Consider the following 27,287-nt stretch of genomic DNA (forward strand, 5'->3'; position numbering starts at 1 on the left):
AGAAAATATTTGCAAATCGTACCTCTGATAAAGGACTTGTATCCAGTGTCTATAAAGAACTCTTACAACTCAATAATAAAATAACAAATAACCCAAATTTAAAAATGGGCAAAGGATCTGGATAAACATCTCTCCAGAGGAAGTATACAAATGGTCAATAAGCACATGAAAATGTTCTCAGCATCACTGGTCATTAAGTTAGATACCTTCACACCAACTATGATGGCTATAATGAAAAGGACAGACAATAACAAGTGTTGATGAAGATGTGGAGAAATTGGAACCCTCACCCACTGCTGGTGAGAATGTAAAATGGTGCAATCGATTAGAAAAAGTGTGGCAGGTTCTCAAAGGGTTATACATAAAGTGACCATATGACCCAGCAGTTCCACTCCTAGGTATATACCCTGGAGAAATGTAAACAGATGTCCCCACGAAGATTTGTACATTTATGTTCATAGCAAAATTATTTATAATAGCCAAAGTTGAAAATAATCATAATAGCCAAAATTGAAAATAATCTAAATGTCCATCTACTGATGAATGGATAAACAAAATATGGTCTGTCCATACAGTGGAATATTATTTGGTAATAAAAAGAAATTAAGTACTGATACATGCTACCATGTGGAGGAACCTTGAAATCATTATGCTGTGTGAAAGAAGCTAGACACAAAAGGTCACATATTGTATGATTCCATTTATATGAAATGTTCAGGATAACCACATCTATAGAGACAGAAAGCACATTAATTGCCTAGGGCTGGGAGTTTTGGGCGGATTAGGGGTTTATAGCTGGAAAGGGTACTGAGTTTCATTTTGAGGTGACCAAAGTATTCTAAAATAGATTGTGGTGATAGTTGCACAACTTTGTGAATACACTAAAAACCAGTGAATTGGATGGTATGTGAATTATATCTCAATAAAGGTGTTATGAAAAATCACTAATTGAACTGGGAAACTAGAAATAACCAATTCCAATCCTCAGGTAGGCTTCTCAATAAAATTGATCTTAGGAGAGGCCTTGGGTTTTCTTGGTGAAAATTATTTATGCTCCTGCTTCTTCCAACAAATTGCTTGCTCATTATATTTTTGATATTGCTTGACACCATGTTTTCTGGTATTTTGTGAGTTTTATTATCATTATGCTTCTGAGAAATTCTTTCTTAGAGATAAGCAATCTTCCATTTTAATTATCTTTTAACAGACTTTCATCAGTGTTTAAAGCCAGCATTGTGGTTTTGTAGCCCTATTCTTAATATTGGGCTAATGGTTTTCAGGGAATCGGTTTAAAAATTATTGTTTAAAAATTATTTTTTAAAAATTGGGGGGACTTCCCTGGTGGCGCAGTGGTTAAGAATCCGTCTGCCAATGCAGGGGACACGGGTTCGAGCCCTGGTCTGGGAAGATTCCACATGCCGCAGAGCACCTAAGCCCGTGTGCCACAACTACCGAGCCTGCGCTCTAGAGAGCCCACGAGCCACAACTACTGAGCCCACGCGCCAAGAGCCTGTGCTCCGCAACAAGAGAAGCCACCGCAATGAGAAGCTCACACACCGCAACGAAGAGTAGCCCCTGCTCGCCACAACTAGAGAATGCCCACACACAGAAGCAAAGACCCAACGCAGTCAAAAATAAAAATTAATTAATTAATTTTTAAAAAGTTGGGGAAGATGGTATTAATAGCACTGGGTTGGGTTTTTTTTTTTTTTTTTTTTGCGGTACGCGGGCCTCTCACTGTTGTGGCCTCTCCCGCTGCGGAGCACAGGCTCCGGATGCGCAGGCTCAGCAGCCATGTCTCACGGGCCCAGCCGCTCCGCGGCATGTGGGATCCTCCCGGACCGGGGCACGAACCCGTGTCCCCTGCATCGGCAGGCGGACTCTCAACCACTGCGCCACCAGGGAAGCCCTGGGTTGGTTTTTTTTTTCTTCTTCTCAGTATTGCTTTTGCATAAAGGATCTCTGTTAACATTATCCATCTACCCAACTAGTATATGACAGTTTAATATTTGGTATAAAATAGAGGTGGGACTAGTAGTTCTGTGTGTAATGTAGCATTAAAATGATCACTTGGCAGGAATTCCCTGGTGGTCCAGTGGTTAGGACTCTGCACTTTCACTGCTGAGGGCCCGGGTTCAGTCTCTGGTCGGGGAACTGAGATTCTGAAACCAAAAAAAAAAAAAAAAAAAATGATCACTTTGCGTTTGGCTTGATATTAATACTTCTGTATGTTATTTGGGCCTATCAAGGACTTTAAGAAGTTTCTGCAGTAATGAAATTTAACAAAAGACATTTCCTAAATCCTTGGTAATTTTTTGTAGACCTAATATCTCTGGATTACATTTGAGAAATACTGCTTTATGGACTGCATTACGTATGGAAGAGAATTTTTTGGAAAGAATTTGAGTGTAGCATCAAACCATAACTCTAAACAACGCATTTCTCCTTAATGCATTAATTTTTTTAAGAAAAAGTGTAACAGACACATTTTTTAAAAAGTAGTATCAGAAAAGAATGCATCTCTAATCTCTCTCCCCAGAGGAAAATATTTCTGTTTTGGTTCTTCATAATGCTGGAATAATATATAAATTACAACTTTTAAAATAAACCTTATTGAAGTAAAACATACATTCAGAAAAGTATCCAAATCATAAAGGTTTAGGCTTAATGAATTTTCACAAAGTGAACATCTACGTTACCCCACCTAGATCAAGAAACAGACTATTACCGAGCACCCCAGAAGGCCCCACCCCCAGCGGTGAACACAATCTTGATTTCTAGCACCATTGATTAGTTTTGCTTGTTTCTGAACTTTATATGTAAATGGTTTCCTGTAGTATGTTTTCTTCTGGCACCTTCCTCACAAAATTTTATGAGACTCCTCCCTGTTGCTGCATCTAGCAGTACTTCGTTCTCACTGCTGGATGGTATGAACACACCACAATGCATCCATTCTTCTGTTGATAGAAATTTGGGTTGATTTCATTCGGGGGCAATTACAAATAGTGTGGTTTTAAACATTCTTGGCCTTTGGCTGCACATCTGTACATACTAGGGTAAAATCCTAGGGGTAGAATTAACTGGATTGGAAGGTAGCCATATTGCAAAAGGTTTTAAAAGTGGCTGCACCAGTTTGTTCTTGCAAAAGCACAGTACTTGATTTATCAACGTTGGACTATAAAAGATGCGGATTTAGTTCCCTTAACCTCTCCATACTCTGCTACTTTGATACTTTAAATTATCTTCATTTCTTCAGCTGGATACTGTTGTAACTTGAAAAAATAAATCTCTCTTTTCCTATTAACTTTGTAGAGTAGCTTTTGTCCACTTGTAATAAGAGAAAGGTATTAGCCACCTCCCCATCAGTTATGTTATTCAAAAAAGGAAGAGGCCCTCTTTCACGCAGAGAGGAAATATACAGAATTTAAGTTTGTGCCCCATCATATGACCAAGTAGTGTCAACCAGGGGAAAAACACACACCACCCCATAAGTAAATGGGTTAACAGTATGATAGAAGAGAGGGGAAGTTTAAAGTACTGATGGAGAATAAAATAGTAGAATGAAGCTGTCTGTCCCATGCCTGCTGTCTGTATTTGTTAGGGCAGGGGTAGCTGTTTAAAACCTAATTCTCACAATGTCTGTGGCTTTATAAGAAAGAAAGGTATTCTCTTTCTCATCTCATAGCCCAGTGTGGGTGTTCTTAGTAAGACGGATGGCTTTCCTTGTATAGGTATGTGAGCTTTAGGGGTGCAGGCTGCTTTCATCTTGTGGCTCTGCCATCTCTTGGGGTCTTGGAGACCTCTGCGTCCAGCCAGAGTGGGAAAGAGATGGAGGAGAGAGAATGTGTGCTTCTAAAAAAAGTTTTGTTGCAGAAGGAAAAGTCATTCCTTGGGCTCACATTTTATTGGTGGCAACTTTGCATGGGAGTCCCGGCCAGATGAAAGGGGCTGGGAAGTGTCGGCCGGTCTGAGCACTTGGCCACCAGTCCCGGCTCCACAGGATTGTGGAGGAGCCTGGGTTTCTGCTGGACAGCCAGTGAGCCATCTCTGCTGTACTGTGTCCTAGAGGCTAAGACCAGAATAATTAACATTCGTTAACTTGGGATAATTTCATGTCTTTTAAGATGCTAATTATTTTAAGTGGTGAATTTTTATAAGGAAATATGTTTATTTTTTATTGGCTAGGGCACTAACACAACTTGATACTTTTTTTTTTTGAAACAAGTTTAGATGTACAACTAAATGGCATTTCTTGCTTCCTTTGGTACCACTGAGTTCTGTGATTTGTTTTAACTTTAATTTCCTTTCTTTTTTTAATTTTTATTTTTATTGGAGTATAGTTGATTTACAATGTTGTGTTAGTTTCAGGTGTACAGCAAAGTGAATCAGTTACACATACACATATTTCCACTGTTTTTTAGATTCTTTTCCAATATAGGCCGTTACAGAGTATTGAGTGGAGTTCCCTGTGCTATACAGTAGGTCCTTATTAGTTATCTATTTTGATATATAGTAGTGTGTACCTCTCAATCCCAACCTCCCAGTTTATCCTTCCCCCCCTCTCCCCCATGGTAACCGTAAGTTTTCTACATCTGTGAGTCTATTTCTGTTTTGTAAATAAGTTCATTTATACCATTTTAAAATTTATTTATTTATTTTTTTGTGGTACGCGGGCCTCTCACTGTTGTGGCCTCTCCCGTTGCAGAGTACAGGCTCCGGACGCACAGGCCCAGCGGCCATGGCTCATGGGCTCAGCCGCTCCGCGGCATGTGGGATCTTCCCGGACCGGGGCACGAACCCGTGTCCCCTGCATCGGCAGGCGGAGTCTCAACCACTGCGCCACCAGGGAAGCCCTGTACCATTTTTTTAGATTCTACATATAAACGATATCATATGATATTTGTCTTTCTCTTTCTGACTTACTTTACTCAGTATGATAATCTCTTGGTCCATCTGTGTTGCTGCAAATGGCATTTCATTCTTTTTTATGGCTGAGTAGTATTCCATTGTATATATGTAGCACATCTTCTTTTATGCATTCCTCTGTTGATGGACATTTAGGTTGCTTCCATGTCCTGGCTATTGTCAGTAGTGCTGCAGTGCATGTATCTTTTTGAATTATGGTTTTCTCAGGGTATATGCCCAGTAGTGGGATTGCTGGATCATATGGTAGTTCTATTTTTAGTTTTTTAAGGGACCTCCATACTGTTCTCCATATTGGCTGTATCAATTTACATTCCCACCAACAGTGCAAGAGGGTTCCCTTTTCTCCACACCCTCTCCAGCATTTATTGTTTGTAGATTTTTTGCTGATGACCATTCTGACTGGTGTGAGGTAATACCTCATTGTAGTTTTGATTTGCATTTCTCTGATAATCAGTGATATTAAGCATCTTTTCGTGTGTTTTTTGGCCATCTTAACTTTAATTTTCTTATTTACAGTGAGGTCACCTTTCAGTGAAACTTAGAAATTACCATGTTTACACCGGTTTTACAAACGACTAAGAAAGGAAAAAGCTGTCAACCTGTGGTGTGTGATGGATTGTAAACATTGATTACATTTAATTTAACCCCCCTTCCCATCTTTTTTTCTCCTCTCCCCTTCCCTCTAGTTTGTGATTGGCACAATGGAAGAAGCTGGAATGTGCGGGCTAGGGGTGAAAACGGATATGTTGCATAACTCCCAGTCCATTGATATTCTTCAGCATCAAGGCTCACACTGTGGTGGCACAAGTAACAAGCATTCCTTGGAAGAGGATGCACACAGTGACTTTATCACGAAGGGCAGGAGTTTGGTGAGCCCAGAGTACTGCACACGAGAGTCAAGGGAGGAAATTCCTGGGCGAGAGGCTCGAACAGATCCCCCTGATGGTCAGCAAGATTCAGAGTGCGACAGGAACAAAGACAAAACCTTAGGTAACAACCTCAGCTTGGGGGTTGCATGTTTCACACGTTGCTCCTTTGAGTTGTATTGTCCGCAGCACAGGTGATGATGAACATGGCCAGCGTCGGGGGCGATGTTGCTCAGCTGACACATCTGTTGTCTTCAGTGGGGCAGGCAGCCTGTCTGCTGCAGTGACGTGCTGGGGGGCCCGAGACAGCAGAGGAGGAGGTTACTTCTCTCTCAGTAGTCAAGAATGGGCTTTCGGGAAAAAAATCTGGGGCCAATTTGACAGGAGTAGTCCCCACCCCCAGCTTCACCATGAGGCTTGCAGGATCTTAGTTCCCTGACCAGGGGTTGAACCCATGCCCTTGGCAGTGAAAGCGCGGAGTCCTAACTACTGGACCACCAGGGAAGTCCCAGACGGAAGTAGTATTTGATTTGCCTTCTTTGCATCTTTAATGTAGTCTGACCAAAATTTACTGTGAAAACCGTATATTTATTTGATCATTTTATTTTAAACCTAGTCACAAAACTTTAGAGACGATATAACGTTGGGTGAAGTTCAAGAAGTGGGTTAAGACTGGTTTTCAAGGGTATGTTTTCTTCTGCTGTGTTTGAGATTCAGGATGAAGAATGCGGTATGGTAAATCTCATTAGGAAATCTGAATTCCCCTTTTATTTTAAGCTTACTGGTTGCCCCTACGTTTTTTATACTTATTCTACCTGAGATTAACAGTGTTTAAATTTGTTTGGTTTTCTATATGCTGAGTTGGAGTGATCCTTCGTATTATACCCATTTTCTGTTAACTTGGCAAACTTAAAATTATTTTTCATATTTCTATAAATTTTTAATTCCTTATGAACAAGACAAATTTCTTCAATATTAGCAGCCCCAGTTAAATGTGTAAAAGCAGGAGTCTTAAAAAGTTACACATAATGTTACCATGCGACCCTGCAGTTCTACATCTAGTTATATTCCCAAGAGGGTTGAAAACGTGTCCACACAAAAACGTGTCCAGGAGTGCTCAAGGCGGCATTATTCATGATAGCTGTAAAGTCCAAACAACACAGTTACCCATCAGCTGTGAGTGGATAAACAAAATGTGGTCTGTCTGTACATGGAATATTATTCAGTGGTAGAAAGGAATGAAGTCTTCATACATTGTGGGTGAAGCTTTAAACTATTATGCTAAGTAAAAGAAACCAGACACAAAAGACCGCAAATTATATGATTCCACTTAATATGCAGTGTCTAGAATTGGCAAATCCATGGAAACAGGAAGTAGAGTAGTGGCTGCCAGGGACCTGGAGGAGGGAGCCTGGGGAGTGACCGCTCATGGGCATGGGGTTTCTGAAATTAGACAGTGGTGATAGTTGTACGACTTAGTGATTATACTCAACTGTACACTTTAAAAGGGTGAATTTTATGGTATGTGAGTTGTATCTCAGAAAAAACCAGGTAGAGTGTGAGTTTTAAAATCTTCATAAAAATTGCAAGTTACCTTACTGTTATTTCTAATCATATTCAATAATCATATTTTGTCATCTCTCTTAAAATTCTTATTGGCCTTGGGCCAAACGAGAGGGGATTTGTTGCTAAAATTTTCTGTGGTTGGAAAAGGATTCTGTTTTGAAGTTAGCCTGCTTGTTTTCCTCATAGCAATCTGAACACCATATACCAAAGTCAGAGTCATTTTCACTTTTATTTTTTTTTTCTCGCCATGCTGCACAGCGTGCGGGATCTTAGTTCCCCAACCAGGGATTGAACCCGTGCCCCCTGCAGTGGAAGCATGGAGTCTTAACCTCTGGACCACCAGGGAATTGCCATCACATATGTATTTTTAATGAAATACTCTTCATGAAGAGTGAACGTTTAAAAAAATAAAAATGGTACCTACCACCCAGCTGAAGAAATAAAACTTATCACTTATTTTAAAATACCATTTGTTCCATCCTGTCTCAGTCACCTGCTTCTCACTGCCAGAGTCCTTAAAATACTGTTCAGCTCTTTTTCCCAAGGGAAGTGCCATCTTGACATCCTTCTTCTTCTTTTTTTTTTTTTACACTAAATTTGGTTAACACACAGAATATGCTTACTAAGTCATCAGAAGTTATTTAAATTGCTCAAAGGAAAAGATCTGTGTCACCAGTGATAATGAGCGTCTTAGATAGGCGGAGAGTGCCACCCGAAATTGCCTTTGAACTTCCTTCTATATTCGTACTTGGTTAGGAGGAAGCATATAAAAATATTCTGCCCTTTGTAACTTGCCCTTTGTCTTAACCTGAAAATCAGTGTAAGCAAGGGAATTTTTAAGCCTTCAGCAAGAGTTCTTTTCACAAATAGCTCGCAGTGTTCGTGAGTGAAGAAATTTGGGGTGGAGATGGGGAGGAAGGGGTGCCTGCTGATCCAGATTTTAAAAATAGCTTTCTTAATTTAGCTAGTAAATCTCTTATTTCTAGTTATAGGCATAAATTATTTTACTCTGGATGTCAGAACATAGGAAGTGTTATTTAGAATTTACAGGTTGATCTCATTCTTCTTCTGGGACTTATTTCTTATCTTGTTAATCATCAGGAAAAGAAGTCTTATTATTGATGCAAGCCCTAAACACCCTTTCAACTCCAGAAGAAAAGCTGGCAGCTCTCTGTAAGAAATATGCCGATCTTGTGAGTATTAAATCAAGGGAGTGAGGTCCATATAAAGTATAGCAAAATGTGTATGTGCTTGATAAGCTTTTTAAAATATGATGTAGCTTTTGATGTAGCTTTACATGTAAAATTATACTTTACTCCAGAATTGAAGAGGAGAATCTGATTTCTTGGGGCTTTTTGTTGCTTGTATGACTTCATTTTGTAAGGTGTTACATATATAGAGCATTATAATGCTAAAGATACAGCATAGGTTTTCTAAAACTCAGTCTTGTGTTGCTTTAAATGACAGTCAGTTGGAGTGTAGTGGTTCCTGTAGTTAACTTTTCCCAAGGGAATTCTAGAGATAAAGGCTCTAACCATTGTGACTGAAATTGTGAGTTAGGTGAAGTAGTCTACTAAAACAATACTGTGTCTCAGGAAGTATTCATTTAGTATCTAATATGTGCCAGGCATTCCTTTTTCCATCTTCCAAAGAAATTAACCTCATTTGTTCTGTGTCTGAGTTATTTCAAGTAGCATTAATTCTCTTTGTCAAATTATGAAAGCAGTCTCAATATGGAAACACTGCTGTCCTCTTTAAGTTGAAGAGTGGGGAAGCCATTGAACCGTTTTAAATAAGGGTTGTGGGAAGCTTTTAGAATGAATGGTTCCAATATGCTAAGTTAATGTCTTTTGTGAAATACTTAGGTGAATTATCATGGACAATGTTTATGCATTTTCGTCTGTTGTTAAAGCAGTTATTCCGTGTCGTAAACGCTAATTTTTATCAGTGACCAGCTTTGAAGATGAATAATTACTCAATTACAGTTATATTTTCCTTCAGTTTACAAAGGGGTCCATGAATACCCCCACTTAGCTGGCGTTCATCAGTCTGGCACCAGGACACCCCGTGCATCAATGAAAATAGCCTAGAACAGTCACAAATACAAAGATGGCAGAAAACACAAGGTCAGATTGTTGGCTTCAGGAAAGGAACACTTCCATTGGCTGTGGAAGACAGTCCCTATTGGTTCCATCCACATGAAGAGAATCATGTGAGAAGTGGTAGAAAAAGAAGACAAAAACAAAAAAGGGAAAAGAAAAAAAATGGAGAAAAGAGTAAAAGAAAAAAAAGCAGTGTAGCAGGTTAGCTACTTGACCCAGTGTTGTTGGGACAACAGCAGACAGTCACACGTGGATTAGGAGAAGAAAGGGCAGATGGTGGCCTAGAGCAGTCCTTAGACTCGCACAGATGCTGGGACTTCTGTTGTTCAAAGGCACGTTGTGATTCACTGTGTCTGGGGCCTGAGAGTCTGCATTTTAACAAGTTCCCAGGTGAGGTTGATGATGATATGATACTCTTACCCCTTGGATCACACTTTTTAAGCAGCAAGGCTCTAGGGCGTTTTGTTTGTGGCCTTTGTTTTGTGTGTGGGGGGGGGGGGGGGGGGGGGGAGGGTATGGTTAATTCTTTTAAAGCACCAGTAATCATCGCTACATTCATTTTAGGATGTGACACGTTGAAGACTTGCTTAGTGAGCAACCTCTCTTTGATTTAGATTTGTGCTGAGCATAGGAAGGACGAAACGTGTACTGTTTTCAGAAAATGTTATAAAGCTTTGTTTCTTGAAACAACACTCATTTCTTTTAAAAGGTAGAGCATATAGGTTATATAGCAGTGAGACTATCAAGGCAGTAGGCTTTTCCTGAGGATTATTCTGAAAACTTCCCTTTTGCCATCACTGTCCTCTGTCCTTTTGGTGACAGCATCGTCTGACATCACTGGTGCTTGTGGCTCAGACAGGTAGGAAAGTCCTGTAGAGCAGCTGGAGGGGTGCCTGCGCTGTGATGGGGATTGTCCTCTGGGGAGATCTTGTGGCTGCCACGTTCACCAGATAACATGGGTTTATGAAATTGTCACATTTCACTTGCTAAATGTGGATCCCATTAGGCCTGTAACATGGTCCTTAAGTACGTAGTGGTGCTGTTCTTTCCCATTCCTTAGTTTGTGTAGATTATTATAGTGTAATAATAAATCTTGATTTTCTGGTTGGGTAGGTGTATCTTCTCTTCATCAGAAGTATCTTGGCTGTTCTTGACTCTTTACTCTCTATAAAATTTTAGATTCAACTTATTAGTTCCATGGGAAGAAAACACCCCTTGGGGATTTTGAGGAGCATTTTATGGAATCTATAGTTGCATTTAGGGGAGAATTATACAATCCTTAAGAAATTAATGGAGCTTAAAAAGTGGATATCCTTATGGGGGAAAAATGAATTTAGATCCTTGAACACCATATACAGGGATTAAGGACTTAAATGAAAATTTTAGGTATCATTTAGCTTTATTTAAATATATTAATAGGTGAATATTTTTCCAAACTTGAATTAAAAGAAGGATTTCTTATGACACAAAAAGCACTACCAGAGAAAAGATTTCAGAAATTGGCTGTATTGAAATTAAGACTTTCTATTCATCAAACGACATTTTAAAAGAAAGTGAGAAGACACATTACAAACTGGGGAGAACATATTTCCAACAAACATATTTCCAACAAATAATAACCAGTAGAAGATTCAATGTGAGGAATATCTAAGGAACACCTACAAATGAATACAAAAAGGACAATTAACCCAATGGAAAACTGGGCAAGAGATGTGTAAGAGGCATTTCATAGAAGTGGAGAAACATCAAGATTCGAAGATACCTTAACATAAACGTAAACACAAGGGATGTTCGATCTTATGAATACAGGGAAATGCAACTCAAGACCATAGCAACATGCTATTTTATGTCCAGTGTAAGTGGCATAAAGGAAGAATTGTGATCGTATGAAGTTTTTGGAGAAGTGCATCTACATGATTTCTTATAAATTGCTGGTGTGAGAGTAAATGTGCCGGCCACTCTGGAAAACAGTGTTCCATTGTCATGTGCAACAGAACATTTATTTATTGATTGATTGATTGCGGTACGCGGGCCTCTCACTGTTGTGGCCTCTCCCGTTGCGGAGCACAGGCTCTGGACGTGCAGGCCCAGTGGCCATGGCTCACGGGCCCAGCCGCTCCACGGCATGTGGGATCTTCCCGGACTGGGGCACGAACCCGTGTCCCCTGCACTGGCAGGCGGACTCTCAACCACTGCGCCACCAGGGAAGCCCGCAACAGAACATTTAGAAATCACTTCCCCACAACCCTAGTTCTAGGTTTGCACTCAGGATAAATTCTTGCATGGTGTATACCAGGAAGCCCATGTGTGAGAATATGCGAATTGTTGTGAGTACCTGGAAACAACTCAATTGCCTGTTGACAAGAGACTGGGTCAACAAAGTGTGTTGTGTGCTGCATATTTTTATTTTATTTTATAAAATATTTATTGGCTGCATCAAGTCTTAGTTGTGGCCTGCGGGATCTTTCGTTGCAGCATGTGGGCCCTCTAGTTGCGGCACACAGGCTCATTTTAGTTGCGGCGTGCAGGCTTAGTTGCCCTGCGGCATGTGGGATCTTAGTTCCCCAACCAGGGATCGAACCCACGTCGCCTGCATTGGAAGGCAGATTCTTAACCACTGGACCACCAGGGAAGTCCCTGCATAGTTTTTACTTTTTTTTTTTTTGCGGTACACGGGCCTCTCACTGTTGTGGCCTCTCCCGTTGCAGAGCACAGGCTACGGACGCGCAGGCTCAGCGGCCGTGGCTCACGGGCCCAGCCGCTCCGTGGCATGTGGGATCTTCCCGGACCAGGGCACGAACCCGTGTCCCCTGCATCGGCAGGTGGACTCTCAACCACTGCGCCACCAGGGAAGCCCCTTGCATAGTTTTTAAAAAGTGAAATAGCATACAACCTGAGGGCCAAAGCCAGCAAGGCCTGTTTTTGTACTGACCACACGCTAAGAATGGTTTTACTTAATTGTTGTTTAAAAGTGTTGTTTAAAAGACAGTGACGACACAACCGACATGTTATGGCCTGCAAAGCCTAAAATATTTCCTTTCTGGCCATTTACAGAGTAAGTTTGCTGGTCCCTGTTCTGTAGCTACATGCAAACAATCTGAATGAATCCTAGCAGTGTAATCTTCAGCTGTGCTGTCCAGAATGGTAGCCACTAGTCATATGTGGCCATTTAATCTTGAATTCATTTAATTTTTAAAGATTTATTTACTTATTTATTTATGGCTGCGTTGGGTCTTAGCATGCGGGATCTTTGTTGCGGCACCTGGGCTCTTCGTTGTAGTGTGCAGGCTTCTCGTTGTGGCGTACGGGTTTTCTCTTCTTTAGTTGTGGTGCGCAGGTTCCAGGGCACGAGGGCTCTGTAGTTGTGGCGCGTGGGCTCTGCAGTTTGCAGTACGTGGGCTCTAGCTGAGGCATGCAAGCTCAGTAGTTGTGTCGTGCGGGCTTAGTTGCCCCGTGGCATGTGGGATCTTAGTTCCCTGGCCAGGTATCGAACCTGAGTCCCCTGCACTGTAAGGTGGATTCCTTACCACTGGACCACCAGGGAAGTCCCTTGAGTTCATTTAAATTAAAGAAAATTTAAATTTTGGTTTTTCAGTTGCAGTAGCCACAATAAAGTCAGAACAACTAAAATCAAAACGATTTCTTGGGCCTCCCTGGTGGGAAGAGGCCACAGCAGTGAGAGGCCTGCGTACCGCAAAAATACAAAAACAAAAAACAAAACGATTTCTTTTAGGACCACACAAGGATGACATAAAATACAGAGGAGAGCAAAGGAGTAGTGACCCCAGGATTCAGGGTTGTGGTTACCTTGAATCCGGGGAGGGTGGGGGGAGTTCCAGCCCTCGGTGGAGTTACTGATAGTGTGTGCAGATCCTGCAGCCCACGGTCCTGAGTAAGGTTACTTTACGAGAGTATTTTACAAAAACAAAATTATTTTCTGGGGGGGGGGGATTTCCGTAAAGGTGTTTTTAATAGCTATAAGCATCTCGCCTGTAAGGATGTGTGGTATGTTTTGAGAGGCCACAAGGTGTCGCTCTTGCTCTTGAAATAGTGACTCAGCATCCTTTCCTTCTCCAGTTAACAGGTCAGTAAGGCTGCCATCTTATCTGTTAGTGTTGGTGTAACCTTGAAACAGACGCATTTGCTCCAAACCTACAGTTGCAGTGCGCCCCCTCTCACTTGCAAAGAACTGAGTGCTGCTTATGGAGTTCTAATTTGGAGGATTGTTTCAATAAAGTAGCTTGAGTGTGTTTTTCAAGAAAGTAAAACTTTCTGGTGTCGATTCCTAAAAAGTCCAAAACGTCATTTTTTTTGTTTTTAATAAATAAATAAAGAGATTAAGATTGTTTTTTTCCTACCCTAAATCATTTGCTTACTTTCCTATCATAATGGGAAAAGAGAAGGTTGGCAGGGCAGCATGGCATGAAACAGTTAAAATATTACACTACAATACTGTGGGTTTTTGGAAATGTATTCCTTAGTTCTTATTGTAATCCTTCCAGCCATAACTCAAAGGTTTTCGCTGTATTTCCTAAATGTAAAGTGCTTATTACTTTTAGCTGGAGGAGAGCAGGAACGTTCAGAAGCAAATGAAGATTCTGCAGAAGAAGCAAGCCCAGATCGTGAAAGAGAAAGTTCATTTGCAGAGTGAACACAGCAAGGCTATCTTGGCAAGAAGCAAACTCGAGTCTCTTTGCAGGGAACTTCAGCGTCACAATAAGACGTTAAAGGTGAGTTGGTTCCTTTTGTTTTTCTTTTTTAATTGTTTAAAATTTGTTTTTAGCTGTGCTGGATCTTCATTGCCATGCGCGGGCTTTCTCTAGTTGCGGCGAGCAGGGGCTACTCTTTGTTGCAGTGCACGGGCTTCTCTTGTTGTGGAGCACGGGCTCTAGGCGTGCGGGCTTCAGTAGTTGTGGCTCATGGCCTCAGTGGTTGTGGCTCAAGGGCTGTAGCGCTCAGGCTCAGTAGTTGTGGCGCACGGGCTTAATTGCTCCGCGGCATGTGGGATCTTCCCGGACCAGGGCTCAAACACTCTCCCCTGCATTGGCAGGTGGATTCTTAACCACTGCAGCACCAGGGAAGTCTGGTTCCCTTTTCTGTTTTTCAGGAGGGTCTGGCTTAGCTTGATTTATAGTCACTGTGTACCTATTTGAACTAAATCCTTGTCTCTCCTTGGAGACAGGGATGCCACCGTTCTGTTTTGCTTGGCCTTGTGCTTCTTAACGCACCTCATACTTGCTCATACTTGCTCGTGGGGAATCTAGATGAGATTGATGTTTAGACCACAACTTTCCCACTAGGAGCCATGGCTTAGGAAGCTCAAATTTGCAGTTTCCTGCTGAGCACTGAGGTCGTTCATTAGCACGTTGGAAAAGTGGACATGAAATGAGAAGCCCAGTAGGAGCAGACTTGAGGGAAGGGGAAGGCCCCACTGAGGTCCTCAAGGGCTGTTCGTTGGTTATATCACCGGCCACCCTTGTCCGTCCCAGTTCCCCATTGCCAAGTACTTTTAGAAGAGCGCTTATTCCTCGGCTGATTAAAAGACAAAGCAGTGGGTATCCAAAAGTTAGTTGGTACCAACAGAGGAAAAAGGGAAGAAGGCAGAGACACAGGGGTGGGCCTGTCCTCATGTGCAGTTGTGGTGTGATTTTGACTGAGCCGCATTGCTCGTGAGACTCCCCCACCATGGCAGGCACCCAAGGCCCTAGAACATAGGAGCCCTCAGGAAATGGATCTTTACCTGATGTGGGAGCCGTTGGGTTTTCTTTGCTTTTGAATCCTTGGATTTCGGTGTTCACGAAACTGAGTGGTATTTTTTCCCCATAGCAAGTCCACACTTTGATTGGACTGGTAATGCTTTAGACACTAGACACCTAAAGGTCTCTTAGCACTTGGATCTGAGCAAGAGTTGGGACTAAGCTTTTAAGATGCAGATTCCTTTTGCCCCTTGCCATCTAGGGAGTAGAAGGTGTGACCCAGAAAGTAAAGGGCAGGAAGGGATTGCCCTCTTCCGGCTGATTTCAGATGCTGCCCTGCAGGACTAGCCAGGGGGGAGGGTATTTGGGAAGCCCGCGTGGAGGGGGCTAGCTGCCTGGCAAGACTCCTTCCTCGTCTCTCAGCGTGATCACAGAGCGCTTACTGTGGAGCAGGGCAGGCGGCGCCTCTCTGATTATCTACCTAGGAGAAGCTGCTTGCTTTCAAACGAGAGCCTTCCAGTCCTAAATAAAGGGAAGGAATTCTAGTTCAGAAGCAGCACTTCAGGGCAGCAAGCAGTGAGCCCACATGGCAGTAGTGTCTTTTGTGGGCGTCTGTGCCATCTTATAGGTCTGTACGATTAACAGAAATTGTTTTGGATAATAAGGAAGAAAATATGCAGCAGGCACGAGAGGAGGAAGAAAGACGGAAAGAGGCCACTGCACACTTCCAAATCACTTTGAATGAAATCCAGGCACAGCTGGAGCAACACGACATACACAACGCCAAGCTCCGCCAGGAGAACGTCGAGCTGGGCGAAAAGCTGAAGAAGCTCATCGAGCAGTACGCACTGAGGGAGGAGGTAGGGCAGCTGGTGTGTCCCCTCACTACGAACCAAAAGCATTCACTAAAGCTCTTCCTTCAGGGTGTTTTAGAACCTTCTTCCTCCAGGGTGTTTTAGAACCTTTGTGTATGCATGGTGGAAGTCTGGCCTTCTCTCACAGGACTCGTGGGGACCATACTCGATGGCCCGGAAGTCAGTGGATTTGGGTGCGTGAGGCGATTTCTTGGAGACAGTGTTAAGCACTACTCGTCTTCCGTCTTCTGTGTGATTCTGGAAGATTGTAATTTTAGCATAGATTTTCCCCTTATCTAGACTAAAAGTGAGTAAATACCTGGCCCCAAACTACACTGTATTTTAGACGTCTATGATAATCTGTATGGTCTACACTATCATTCGGTCCTGGGTTTGTTTGTGCTATTTTTTTTTAGTGGAGGTTTTATAGTATTTGGGAGAAAAAACGAACCTATTTCTAAACCCTTATACACCCAATTGAAGTAAAAAGTTTACTGGAAGGGTCTGTGGCACCTCATCTTGGTCACTGGCCTCCAACTAAGAGTTCTACAAGCCAGTTGGGAAGTCTGGGCGTGGTGTCTAGATTAAACGCAAGTAGGCGATCATGTGCTTTTTTAAAGTTCCTCCCTTTTAGAGGTCAGATGGGCAGGAACAAAGGGTTAGGTTCTTTAAATGACACATTCCCTGCCTTTTAAGTTAGTAAAATGTTCTCTTATGTGTGTTGTATCCCTTATAGAGATAGATTAAAATAGCTGATTTAAAAAAAAAAAAGATTGTGGCATCTCTGTGGGTTATTTTATCCAGTTTTCAAGGCAAACTTTATATTAATTTAGGGTTTTCCATATAGCCCTTTAAAAACTGTTAGTTTTTTTAAAGATTTTCTTTTTATCACTCTCAATGCTTTTTGCTTACCTTTTTTCCCCCTTATTATTATGGAAAATTATAAACGAAGAAAAGTAGAGACTGTATCACCTGGTTTTAGCAAATGAAACCACAGTTTCAACTATATTCCCATCACTTTCCCCTGGGTTATTGTGAAGCAAATCCAAGGTATCAGTCCATTCATATATATTTGAGGGTGTACCTCACAAAGACTAAGGATTCATTTTTAGGTGTGACCACAATACCATTTTCATACCTAAAAAATTAGCAGTAATTATTTAATATTAAAATCTAGTCATCGTTTACATTTTTCCGATTGTCTCCCCGTTTTTTTTAAAAAAAGAAAAAACCTATTTGAATCATCCAGATAAAGCCCGTCTGCTTCACTGGCTGACGTGTGTCAGGTCTCTAACATAAACATTTCCTTTTCTCTCTTTTTTATTCTTACAGTGTGTTTGTTGAAGAAACTTTCTTTGTCCTAGAGAATAAATTTTCTATTAGATTATAAAGCCCTCACTTTTCTTAAAATTATTGTTTTAGTTTTGTTGTTTAATATGACAGTCTGCCACATTATAGATGTAGAAAATTTGAAAGCTATGTGTGTTGAAATCACATTACCTGTGAGCCTTATTCAGTTTGAGTATTATTGAATGTTGTTTCCTTGGTCAGGGAGGGATGTTCTGATGACTTTATTGTACATAAATAACCACTTTCACTGGGAAATCATAATGACCTTTTATCAAATTTATCTGATAAGTGCCAGGCACCAAGCACCTTACATAGTATAGCCATTGCGTTGGCCTTTACAGTTCTGCAGTGTGGTTGTGGCTACCCCCCACAGGTGAGGGGACTGAGATTCAGCAAGGGGGAGAATTCGACTGGGGCCATTCCTCCCATCACAGCATGCTGCCTCCAATTGAGAGATTTGGGAAAATTTAATGGGGAGAAAAATATATCCAGTAATTATGTGTATGATGTATTATGGGTTTAACAGTTTGATCTCCGTAGCCATCTTTTTCTCGATACAATTTGAGCTTCATTTCTACCTTACGGCAGAAATAGTACGAGGTCGGCTGCTGAGGTGCTGCTGGGCCATCTCCGGAGGGAGGGATGCCGACACAGGCTCCTGCCAGCACAGCACGCAGACAGGCACCTTGCTGGTATTAGCCCTGGTGGTATTAGCAGGAAAAGCAGCCTCATGAGTGAGGTCTTGTAACTTGTGTCGTGTTTCCTCGTCATTCTGTCCCTTATTTCATTAAGTGACGGAAGAAATTTTACTTTCCCCGTAGCACATTGATAAAGTATTCAAACATAAGGAACTGCAGCAACAGCTTGTGGACGCCAAACTGCAGCAGACGACACAGCTGATAAAAGAAGCTGATGAGAAACATCAAAGAGAGAGAGAGTTTGTAAGTTTGCAATTTCTTAAAAGAAATGATTGCCAAAATTGTAACCAAAGCCATTTAAAACATTTAAACTTATTCTACATTTAAATTAGCACTGGGTTGTGCTAATTGTTTTTTTCTCTAGATTGTGAAGGGCATGTGTGTGTTAGGAAACAGGAGCTTTTTCTTTCTATTTAACTTTATATACAGAAGATACACTGGAGAGATTAGACCAAGTTAGTGCAAAGACCTGTACTGATTGGACTTTCCTGTGCTTAGAATATTTATTTCACTTTTTAGATAATGGCCACTAAGTTTAAGAATTATAGCAGTATTTAACACATTAAATTTGGGGATTCGATTTAATAGCAAGCTTACCAAACATGGGTGTCCTTCATACTGTTACAGTTTATTTCAAACAAGTAACTTGAAACTAGGGAAACTATTTGTTTACTCTGGTATAATTTTCCGAAAAACTTTAACAGAATTCTCTACATCCTAATCACTCAGCATTATTCTCAGAATGTGTGCTCAGATTATATGGCCTGTCGATAATTGTGAATACAGTGGAATGTCATTGGGTTTGTATACTTAACACATGCAAATTTAACTTTACCTGCTTAACCAAAAAAAAAAAAAGTCAGAAGTGGTTATGATAATGAGGACGGTCCCATCCAGATTTCACTTAAGTAACCTAGGCCCTGAGGCGAGCCAGGTCTGAAGACTCGGGTCCTGAATGGCCCTCATGATGTGAACATGTCACTCTGAGTGCGAGTCTAGGGTTAAGAGAGAGACATTTTTCACACAGCGTGGTCGTTCCATGTGAACTGACAGCGCCGTCCCATGCATAACTGAAGAGACAGTTGTCATTTCCCAAGTTAGAATAGAAATATGATACACATATTTAAATAAATACATACGATACATCTATTTCTGGTTGGTTTTAAGGACTTTTCAAAACCTACTGGACTAAGTGTGACATTTTACTTCAGGGACTGAATTTCACAGCTGCCTACTATGCAATTTCACTACATAATTTTCTTAAACTCAAGTATATAAATTAAAGCTCCCATCCCATCACCACCCCCCACCCCCCACCCCCAGCTTTAAAAAAAAATGTGATCAGAAACCAGGTTCCTGATTTCATTGTTTTGCTCCATACAATGCCTCATCTTGCCTCTCATGGAGCAGAGGGGCTTTCTAATTTTTTTTTCTTTTTTGGCCACACCACATAGCATGCGGGATCTTAGTTCCCTGACCAGGGATCGAACCTGTACCTCCTGCAGTGGAAGCGCAGAGTCTTAACCACTGGACCGCCAGGGACGTCCCAGAGGGGCTTTCTAAACGACCCAGATAATGTCGAGATTCTCAGCCATGTTTTCTGCTCAACACTAGACTTCTCATTATTTTCATCTAAAAGACAACAGTTTAACCCTGAGTTTTGTAAACCTATTATTAGGCCTCCTGGGTACTTCTTCTAAGCAATAAAAGAGTATTCCTACATTCCTAAGTGTTAACAATGGAACAGATCAAAGATACAGGTAATTAGCAATTGATGTGACAGAATGTTTCATTCATGGAGTCGTGGTTCTTGCTAAAATGAGTGGAAGGGTTAAGCCTAACTATCTGGTCGTTGGACGTTGTAGTCATATTTGTAATGACTATTAGTATTTTGCCAGAATGTTTCTGTCTTCTAGTTATTAAAAGAAGCAACGGAATCAAGACACAAATATGAACAAATGAAACAACAAGAAGTACAACTAAAACAGCAGGTAACTTGACAGCAGGGGTAGTAGAATTTGTAAGAAAAAAATCTATGGTTCATTTGATACATACCTTGAATCCCCTCTAAGATGATTTTGCTTGTTCCCAGCAGACCTGAGAGTAGATCACACGTCCCTCTTGGAGTTTTCATCTTCATTTAGGGCGACCACCTCATCCTGATTTGCCTAGGACTTTCCTGGTTTTAGCACTCGGTCCCAGGAATCAGGCAGATGGGACAGTTTGTCCCGCTATGTGCAGGTCCTCCTTCCAGTATCACACGTATTTCCTCCCTTTCTCTATCCCCATGTGTGTCAGCTAATTTCCTACTAAAGAAAAACTGATAAATCTTCAGATTTTAGTTCTTTTTTGTGAGGTTGAACCATATGAAATTGCTGATACTTATTTGACCTACAAAATGGTATTTTCATATAGTGTAACGTAAAATCTTTAGAATTTTGTGCTATGAGCCTGTAACCTATTTTAAAAAACTGCCTATTGATCATGCATTTCCACTCCCAGGTAGAGTATGGAGGTGGTGGCCACCTTAATGGGGGCCCCCAACTTTCCTTCCTCCCTCCCTCCCTTCCTTCCCCTGTACAATATTGTTCACTATAGCCACCATGCTGTACATGAGATCCCTGGAACTTATTCATCTTCTGATTGAAAGTTTGTACCCTTTGACCAACATCTTCCCCTTTCTCCCCACCCTCCACCTCTGGCAACCACCATTCTACTCTGTTTCTTTGAGTTTGGCTTTTTTAGTTTCTACAGGTGAGTGATATCATACGGTATTTAGTATTTGTCTTCCTGTGTCTCACTTATTTCACTTAGCATAATGCCCTCAGAGCCCATCCACTGTGTCACAAATTGTAAGATTTTCTTCTTTCTTATGGCTGAATAATATTCCATTGTGTATACACATCACATCTTCTTTATCCAGTTATATGTTGATGGACACTTAGGTTTCTTCCATATCTTGGCTATTGTGAATAATGCTGCAATGAACATGGGAGTGCTGATATCTCTTTGAGATCCTGTTTTCATTTCTTTTGGATATATACCCAGAAGTGGAATTTCTGAATCATATGGTGGTTCTATTTTTAGTTTTTTGAGGAGTCTTTATACTGTTTTCCATAGTGGCTGCAGCAGTTTACAATTCCACTGACAGTGCACAAGGTTCCCTTTTCTCCACACCCTCTCCAGCATTTGTTAACAGGTGTGAGGTGATATCTTACTGTGGTTTTGATTTGTATTTCCTTGATGACTAGTGATGCTGAGCACCTTTTCATGTACTTGTTGGCCATTTGTATGTCTTTGGGAAAATGTCTATTCAAGCTGGTTTTTAAATTAAAATTTTAAAAATTAAAAAATTTTTTTTATTTTTTGCTATTGAGTTGTACGAGTTCCTTATATATTTTGGATATTAACCCTTTATCAGATATATACGGTTTGCAGATATTTTCTCCCATTCTGTAGATTGCCTTTTCATTCTGTTGATTGTTTTTGTGCAGAAGCTTTTTAGTTTGATGTAGTCCCACGTGTTGATTTTTGCTTTTGTTGCTTGTGCTTTTGTTGTCATATCCAAAAATTCATTGCCAAGACCACTGTCAAGGATCTTTTTAACCTATGTTTTCTTCTAGGAGTTTTACAGTTTCATATCTCCTGTTTAAGTCCTTAACCTGTTTCAAGTTAATTTTTGTGACTGGTACAAGATAGCAGTCCAGTTTCATTCCTCTGCATGTGGTTATCCAGTTTTCCCAACACCTTTTATTGTAGATACTTTCCTTTCCCCATTGAGTATTCTTGGCTCAAATACTTGAGCCAAGAATATTATTGTCAAATATTATTGACCATATTTGTCAAATATTATTGACCATATTTGTGTGGGTTTATTTTTGTTTTGTTTAAAATTTATTTATTTATTTTTGGCTGTGTTGGGTCTTCGTTGCTGTGCGCAGGCTTTCTCTAGTTGCGGTGAGCAGGGGCTACTCTTCATTGTGTTGCACAGGCCTCTCATCGCGGTGGCTTCTCTTGTTGCAGAGCATGGGCTCTAGGCGCATGGGCTTCAGTAGTGGTGGCACATGGGCTCAGTAGTTGTGGCACACGGGCTTAGTTGCTCCGCAGCATGTGGGATCTTCCTGGACCAGGGCTCAAACCCATGTCCCCTGCCTTGGCAGGCGGATTCTTAAGCACTGCGCCACCAGGGAAGTCCCTGTGTGGGTTTTTTTGGGGGGCTCTCAGTTCTGACCCGTTGGTCTGTCTCTGCTTTTATGCCCATAGTATATTGTTTTGGTTACTATAGCTTTGTAATAAAGCTTGAAATCAGGGAGTGTAATACCTCTAGCTTTGTTTTCTCAAGATTGCTTTGGCTGTTTTGTTTGTTTTTTGTGGTTCCATACAGATTCTAGGATTATTTGTTCTATTTCTATGGCAAATGCCATTGGAATTTTGATAGGGCTTTGGCTAGTGTGGACGTTTTTAACAATATTTACTCTTCTGATCCATGAACACAGGGTACCTTTCCACTTATTTTTGTCTTCTTCAATTTCTTTCATCAATGTCTTACAGTTTTCAGTGTATGGATTTTTCATTTCCTTGTTTAAATGTATTCCTAAGTATTTTTTTAATGCTATAGAAAATAGGATTATTTTATTTATTTCTGTTTATTCCTTTTTCAGATATTTTGTTGTTAGTGTATAGAAACATAACTGATTTCTGTATGTTGAATTTGTATCCCGAAACCTTACTGAATTTATTCTACCAGTTTTTTTGTGGGGTCTTCAGGATTTTCTATATATAAGATCATGTCATCAGCAAACAGACAGTTTTGCTTATTCCTTTCTGATTTGGATGCTGTTTATTTCTTGTTTAATTGCTCAGGCTAGGAATTTCACTATTGTGTTGAATAGAAGTGGTGAGAGTGGGCATCCTGTCTTGTTCCTGATCTTAGAGGGAAAGCTTTCAGCCTTCAACTGACTTGAGTGTGATGTTAGCTGTGGCTCTGTCATATGGCCTTTATTATATTAAGTATGTTCCTTCCTTGTACCCAGTTTGTTGAGCGTTTTTTGTTTGTTTTGTTTTGTTTCGTCTTGGCTGCACTACGCGGCTTGTGGGATCTTAGTTCCCTGACCAGGGATTGAATCCGTGCCCTTGGCAGTGAAAGCGCAGATTCCTAACCATTGGACCACCAGGGATTCCCTGTTAAGCATTTTTATCATGAATTTATGTTGAATTTTACCACATGCATTTTCTGCATCTATTAGATCATACGATTTTTGTCTTTCATTCTATTGTATTAACGTGGTGTGTCACATTTATTGATTTGCCTATGTTGAACCATCCTTGTAGTTTTCTTATCTGGCCTGTACTGTCTTATCTGGCTTTGGTATCAGGGCAATGCTGGCCTTGTAGAATGAGTTCAGGAGTATTCCCTTCTCTTCACTTTTTGGGAAGAGTTTGATAAGAATTGGTGTTTGTTCTTCTTTCAGTGTTTGGTAGAATTCACCCATGAAGCTGTCTAGGCCTAGGCTTTTCTTCGTTGCCTCCCTGCTTTTCAGTCCAGACCCCTTAGGTTTGTTCTAATGCAGTCTTTCTCTGTGGTGCCTTGTGTGGAGTAAGGGTAGCAGATGCCTCCCCACTCAAAGAAGAGGTACAGGAAGGACTTCCCATGTCTTCACAGACAGGTGAAATTAGGCATTTGTACCTACAATTCACCCTTTCTCAGAAAACTAGATTACATTTTGATGAAAAAATGTATTACTCATTTTGAAAGTTTATTATGTAACAAGTTTTTTAAATGTAAGGACTCTAGATTAGTTCTAAAATGCAGACTGGCCTGAATCTTTATGAACACACTTTTTGAGTGCTGTTTGTCTTTGGGTGCGTTTTACAGCCTGGTGACACTCGTTTCCAATAAAGCTAGCCTAACTTAGAGTGAAAACTGAAGAAGTCTTTTGAACTTTCCACCATAAGTTATTGTGCTAGAATGCTTCTAGGAAACTTTGAACCCCTTACTAGCCCTATAAATTCAGTTGTCCACATAAATGGAGAAGAGAATCAATGTGGAAAACGTATGAAAAGTCTATAGATAGCTTTGGAAGATGGACTTTAATGCAGGGCCCCAGAGGGCCCTTCTACCGAGTTCACAGGCAGCTCCAGTTCTGTTGTACTGTTAGCAGTGCAGCTTCTTTTGTCTGTGATCTGTGTCGCCCTGAGTCATGTTATCTGATCGTTAATTTGTTTCCTTTGCTGCCGCCTCTTCCTTTTCCTGCTCCCCAAATGTGCTGTTCTTCCCAAGAGTCCATCTCATTCTCTGCTCTTGCTCACCATGTCCGTTTCCAGGCTTTGTTGATGACCTTAGTCTTATTGGTGTGTTTTGACCAATTTTGTAATCCAGGCCCTTAAGTCCAAGATGGTAGTTGCCACTTAGTCATTACCCAGAGGGGGCCAGCGTTGAACTCTGACGGGACAGTCCACCTGGATGTTCTATCTTTGATAAAAACAGACCATGCTAAGACTGCCATAACTTCTAATCTCCCTCAGGTGCTGGAACTGCTCTACCAGTCTGCCCGAGCCTCACCGCTGTTCCGACCCCAGGCCAGCGGCCCTGGCAGCTCTGTCACCATGTGCCCCTCTATGGACTGCTCTGCTTGGAAATCCTCTGCGCTATTCTCTTCACCCTGAAATTTCTGTTGGTCCCGGCCTTCAGCCTCCCCCTCCTGGGGGCGTGCTTTGGCTGTCTTATCGTAGCTTCGCCTGGCCTGTTGCCATTGGTAGCGTTGCTTTTGGTCCGCGTCTCCTTCCCACACAGCAGAGCTGGCCTCCCATCTTTCCACCGGCTGCTCCGCTCCCTCCCAGGGCATCTCCCCTCCCGCCCTGGTCTTGGTTTCTCTTTATGCTCTGCACACAGCACTGCTGAAGGTGGACAGGCATCGCTGACGCTGTTTCTTGGCCGCTGGTGATCTTTTCTTCTCCGCTCTCTTTATATGTGCTGTGTGATCTTGAGCAAAGCACTTTATTCCTCCAGGCCTGTTTCCTCATCCTGAAATAATGCAGTTACATTAGGTGGGCTCTCAGGGTTCCCACCTTGTCTGAAATGAAATAATTCAGCCTGCCCTTGAGACCTAGCTTGGGCCTCAGCCACAAGGAGCTTCCCTAACTATTCTATTCTGACCCCTACCGAGCCTCCCCCCACCCCTGGCTTCTGTTAATTCCTGTCCTGGGGGAGAAGGTGACTCTGTGTTCTAAATTCTGCTTGCCTTATCGGTTAGTGCCTTATTTTCCCAGCTAGAATAAAAATTCCTTAAGGGTGGGAGTTAAAAGAAAAATTGCTGTTTCTACTTCTTTCAGCTTTTTTCTCTTAACTATACTCCCACTGAATTCTTTCTCCCCTAACCACACCAATCCGTTGGCTTCTGTTTCATTTTCCTGCCTACATTAAGAAAAGAGATATCCCTGATTTCAAGCTAGGAACTGTGCAGGTGGTATTCTAAGAGAATGATCTTTTTCCAAGGACAATTTTTCAAATATAAGGAGAGGAGGTAGTTCATAAAGGATTAATTGTATGAAATTTATAGCTATTCCACATACTTCAGTTTTTATTATAATTGGCGGAATGGAGCTAATATTTGTACATTTTAAACAGTTTCATCTAAAGATGGTGAGGTTAACATAACTTCCTAAGTTTCAGTGCATTCCAGTGGGTTCTTAGAACTGCAGCCATTGATGTCTGGGGTCGAGGATTGGGTGTGCATTTGTTCTTATTTCTGTCGCTTATAACAGGTAACGTTTAACCATATTATGTTTTTTGAAAGTGTTTGGGATTTTAAATCATTTACCTAGAACTCTGAATTTTTTATACTTGTTTTCTGTAGCTTTCTCTTTATATGGATAAGTTTGAAGAATTCCAGACTACCATGGCAAAAAGTAATGAACTGTTTACAACCTTCCGGCAGGAAATGGAAAAGGTATTTGCCTATTTTTAGTGGAGTATTGCCTAAAAGGGAATTTATATAAGAAGCTATTTTAAGCATGATTGCTACTTGGATGAGTTTATGTTTTTACTGTACTGTCTTCATTTCATCTCTTCTGATCCTCCAGTGGCATCATGTTTAGTCACTTCGCCCTCAGTAGTACCCCATGAAGCTAGTGATCTCTAGGCCCTCACAGTTGTCTTTATTAAAGTTAACTCCTCTATTAAATACAGTTTGTTGCTAGCCGTAAAGTGGTGTCTTTATTTGCTTCAGGTGATACCTCCCAGCCCCACCCCACACCCTTTTCACAAAGCTCGATGTCCTTGGAGATCAAATTATTTATAGACAACCAAGCCCAGAACAGTAACTACGTATTTTGGTTGGTCGATACAGATCAGTGTTTCTACCTTTTTAGCTTTTTTTTTCCTTCTTCTTCTTCGTTTATACTCCCACTGAATTCTTTCTCCCTCAAGCAAACCAATTTTTTGGCGTCTGGTTCTTTTTCCTGCCTGTGATAAGGAAGGCGGTATCCTCGATATTAAACTGAGAACTAGTATGCGCACGGTCAGGGGGTGGGGCGGGCTGTAGAGATAAGGGAACCTTGAATTTAAATTTGCAATTGTGTCAATTCGCAGATGACAAAGAAAATTAAAAAACTGGAAAAAGAAACGATAATATGGCGGACCAAATGGGAAAACAATAACAAAGCACTTCTGCAAATGGCTGAAGAGGTGAGGTGGTTTCCCGCGGGCTCATAATGTTCAGGTAGCTGACAGGGCAGGGGGACGTGCCTTGTGACACTGCCGTCCTAGCCGAGGGCTCTGGCCAGAGCTGCTGAGTGGGATCTGTCCCGGCAGGAGTCGCAGCTAGAGCCCCAGGTGATGTGGGCTTTCCCACCGCTCAGCCGGCGTTTGATTGACTGGGTCTGGGGCTGAGGGTCGGGGAATCTGCCTTCCGACCAGGCGCCCACCTGGCCAGCACAGGCCACTGACTCGGGTGCCTCTCTCTCCACCTCGACTTACTCTTTCTGAAAAGGTAGCATAGTACTTTTTGCCAGTCTTACGAAGCTGAGATGTACTGTTTGCAAACACTAAATATCACACCTTAAATCCTGTTCTCATCTGAGGATTGGTAAAAACAAGAGAAATCTAGGTGGAAATAAGATGAGTCCTCTTTTTTAAGCAGGCCCTTCATTTTTTATCCGCTAGTCTTTGGTGGTGAGTATCTTCAATTTCCTTAGTAATTCATCAATACAAAATGCTTTTAAAAGTGGG

At 41.4% G+C, this 27,287-nt stretch overlaps 1 protein-coding gene across 1 annotated transcript in view; it reads left to right on the forward strand.

Annotated features, from left to right (window-relative positions):
• TXLNG (taxilin gamma) overlaps nucleotides 1-27,287 on the forward strand; it is a 53,262-nt gene that overhangs the window by 22,399 nt on the left and 3,576 nt on the right. The window contains exons 2-9 of the mRNA XM_029241012.1: nucleotides 5,613-5,916; nucleotides 8,460-8,551; nucleotides 14,020-14,190; nucleotides 15,822-16,016; nucleotides 18,182-18,301; nucleotides 19,975-20,049; nucleotides 25,915-26,007; nucleotides 26,649-26,744. Of these exons, the coding sequence (XP_029096845.1) occupies nucleotides 5,613-5,916; nucleotides 8,460-8,551; nucleotides 14,020-14,190; nucleotides 15,822-16,016; nucleotides 18,182-18,301; nucleotides 19,975-20,049; nucleotides 25,915-26,007; nucleotides 26,649-26,744 (1,146 nt within the window). The remainder of the gene's footprint in view (nucleotides 1-5,612; nucleotides 5,917-8,459; nucleotides 8,552-14,019; nucleotides 14,191-15,821; nucleotides 16,017-18,181; nucleotides 18,302-19,974; nucleotides 20,050-25,914; nucleotides 26,008-26,648; nucleotides 26,745-27,287) is intronic.

The sequence above is a fragment of the Monodon monoceros genome, unplaced genomic scaffold (assembly GCF_005190385.1).
Source record: "Monodon monoceros isolate NGI ecotype Baffin Bay Population unplaced genomic scaffold, NGI_Narwhal_1 Super_Scaffold_22, whole genome shotgun sequence".
Classification (NCBI taxonomy): domain Eukaryota; kingdom Metazoa; phylum Chordata; class Mammalia; order Artiodactyla; family Monodontidae; genus Monodon; species Monodon monoceros.